The 1,143-nt window shown below is 61.0% G+C and overlaps 2 protein-coding genes across 2 annotated transcripts in view; one reads left to right on the top strand and one right to left on the bottom strand.

The window, feature by feature from the left end:
- GNGT2 (G protein subunit gamma transducin 2) overlaps positions 1-953 on the bottom strand; it is a 2,120-nt gene extending 1,167 nt beyond the window's left edge. The window contains exons 1-2 of the mRNA XM_008638473.2: positions 821-953; positions 298-393 (exon numbers count right to left, since the gene is read on the bottom strand). Coding sequence (XP_008636695.1) covers positions 298-381 — 84 coding nt within the window. The 5' untranslated portion in view covers positions 382-393; positions 821-953. The remainder of the gene's footprint in view (positions 1-297; positions 394-820) is intronic.
- ABI3 (ABI family member 3) overlaps positions 665-1,143 on the top strand; it is a 5,583-nt gene continuing 5,104 nt past the window's right edge. The window contains exon 1 of the mRNA XM_017740500.1: positions 665-669. Coding sequence (XP_017595989.1) covers positions 665-669 — 5 coding nt within the window. The remainder of the gene's footprint in view (positions 670-1,143) is intronic.

Here is a 1,143-nt window from a genome sequence, read left to right as displayed (position 1 = left end):
GGTGTCCCAAACGTCCCCGGGGGTGTCCCAAAGCGTCCCTGGGGTGTCCCAAAGCGTCCCCGGGGTGTCCCAAAGCATCCCTGGGGTGCCACGGACACCTCTCGAGGTGTGGGGCTGGAGCCCCTGGACCCTGGGATGTGGGGCTGGGAGGACAGAGGGGGAGTGCAGGTGCTCCTGCCTGGGTTTGGGGGTTGATTTCAGGTTGATTTCAGGGCTCGGGGTTCTTTCCCTTCGCTTCAGGAAGGAAAGGCACCCTTGGGTGAGAAGGTTACGCCGTGGGTGGAGTGAGGAGCTCACCATCTGCCTCTCGTTCTTCACCTCCTTCTTCAGCTGATCCAGCTCCATCTTCAGCAGCTCCTTCTCTGTCATGTCCTGAGCCATCTTGCCCTGGAGCTGCAGGGGAACAGCTCGTTATTGGGGTTATTGCTTTGTCCCAGTGGGATTGCAGCCCCCCCCAATGTCCCTGGTCAGTGTCCTGGGTCTTGGCAGCATCTTCCCAGCTTTTCTAAGGAATTAAACACATTTCATTTTTCATTTCCTCCTTGTGCCTTTACAGCCTGGATTATGGCTCCTCCATCGCCCCGAGCTCAGCTATTTGCACACCCCTGAAAGTTTTTGGGGCTGTGGAGGTTGGGAAAACCCAACTCTTTTCTCCACAGAAGCCATGGCGTGCGTGCCCCGTGCTCCTCTCCATCCCCATGGATCCCTCGGGACACCACCAGCCCCGGGGAGCTCCGTGAGGAGCCAAAAGTAGGGGGGGAAAGCGGCTCCCGATCCAGGTGGACCCCAAAATTCACCTGGAGGCAGCAAAGCCACTCACCTGGGGGGGCCGGGGGGCTGCCCCTCTGCACCCTGGAGATGCTCAGAGACCCATCCAAGGGGAGAAGCTGCTCCTGCTCAGAGCTGGGGCTCCTCGGGCTCTCTGGGAGAGCAGAGGGAAGCAGATGTCTTTGCTCCTTAAGCTGATAATGGACTCAGGAGCGTAAGCTGGTCAGGTGTTGGGAATTAGCCTCAAAGTCCGGGCTAATCGGGGTGGGGAGGGGGAGGTGGGCAGGAAGGGTGGCCGGGGGTGCTGGGACACCACCCGGGGAGCCCCCGAGGCCCTGCCGTGGGGGGCTGAGCCCGTGGGGTGTCACGCTCCCC

Source organism: Corvus brachyrhynchos, unplaced genomic scaffold, assembly GCF_000691975.1.
Source record: "Corvus brachyrhynchos isolate BGI_N302 unplaced genomic scaffold, ASM69197v1 scaffold47, whole genome shotgun sequence".
Taxonomy (NCBI): Eukaryota; Metazoa; Chordata; class Aves; order Passeriformes; family Corvidae; genus Corvus; species Corvus brachyrhynchos.
Note: the sequence above shows the minus strand (reverse complement) of the source record. Positions and strands in the feature narration are given on the sequence as shown.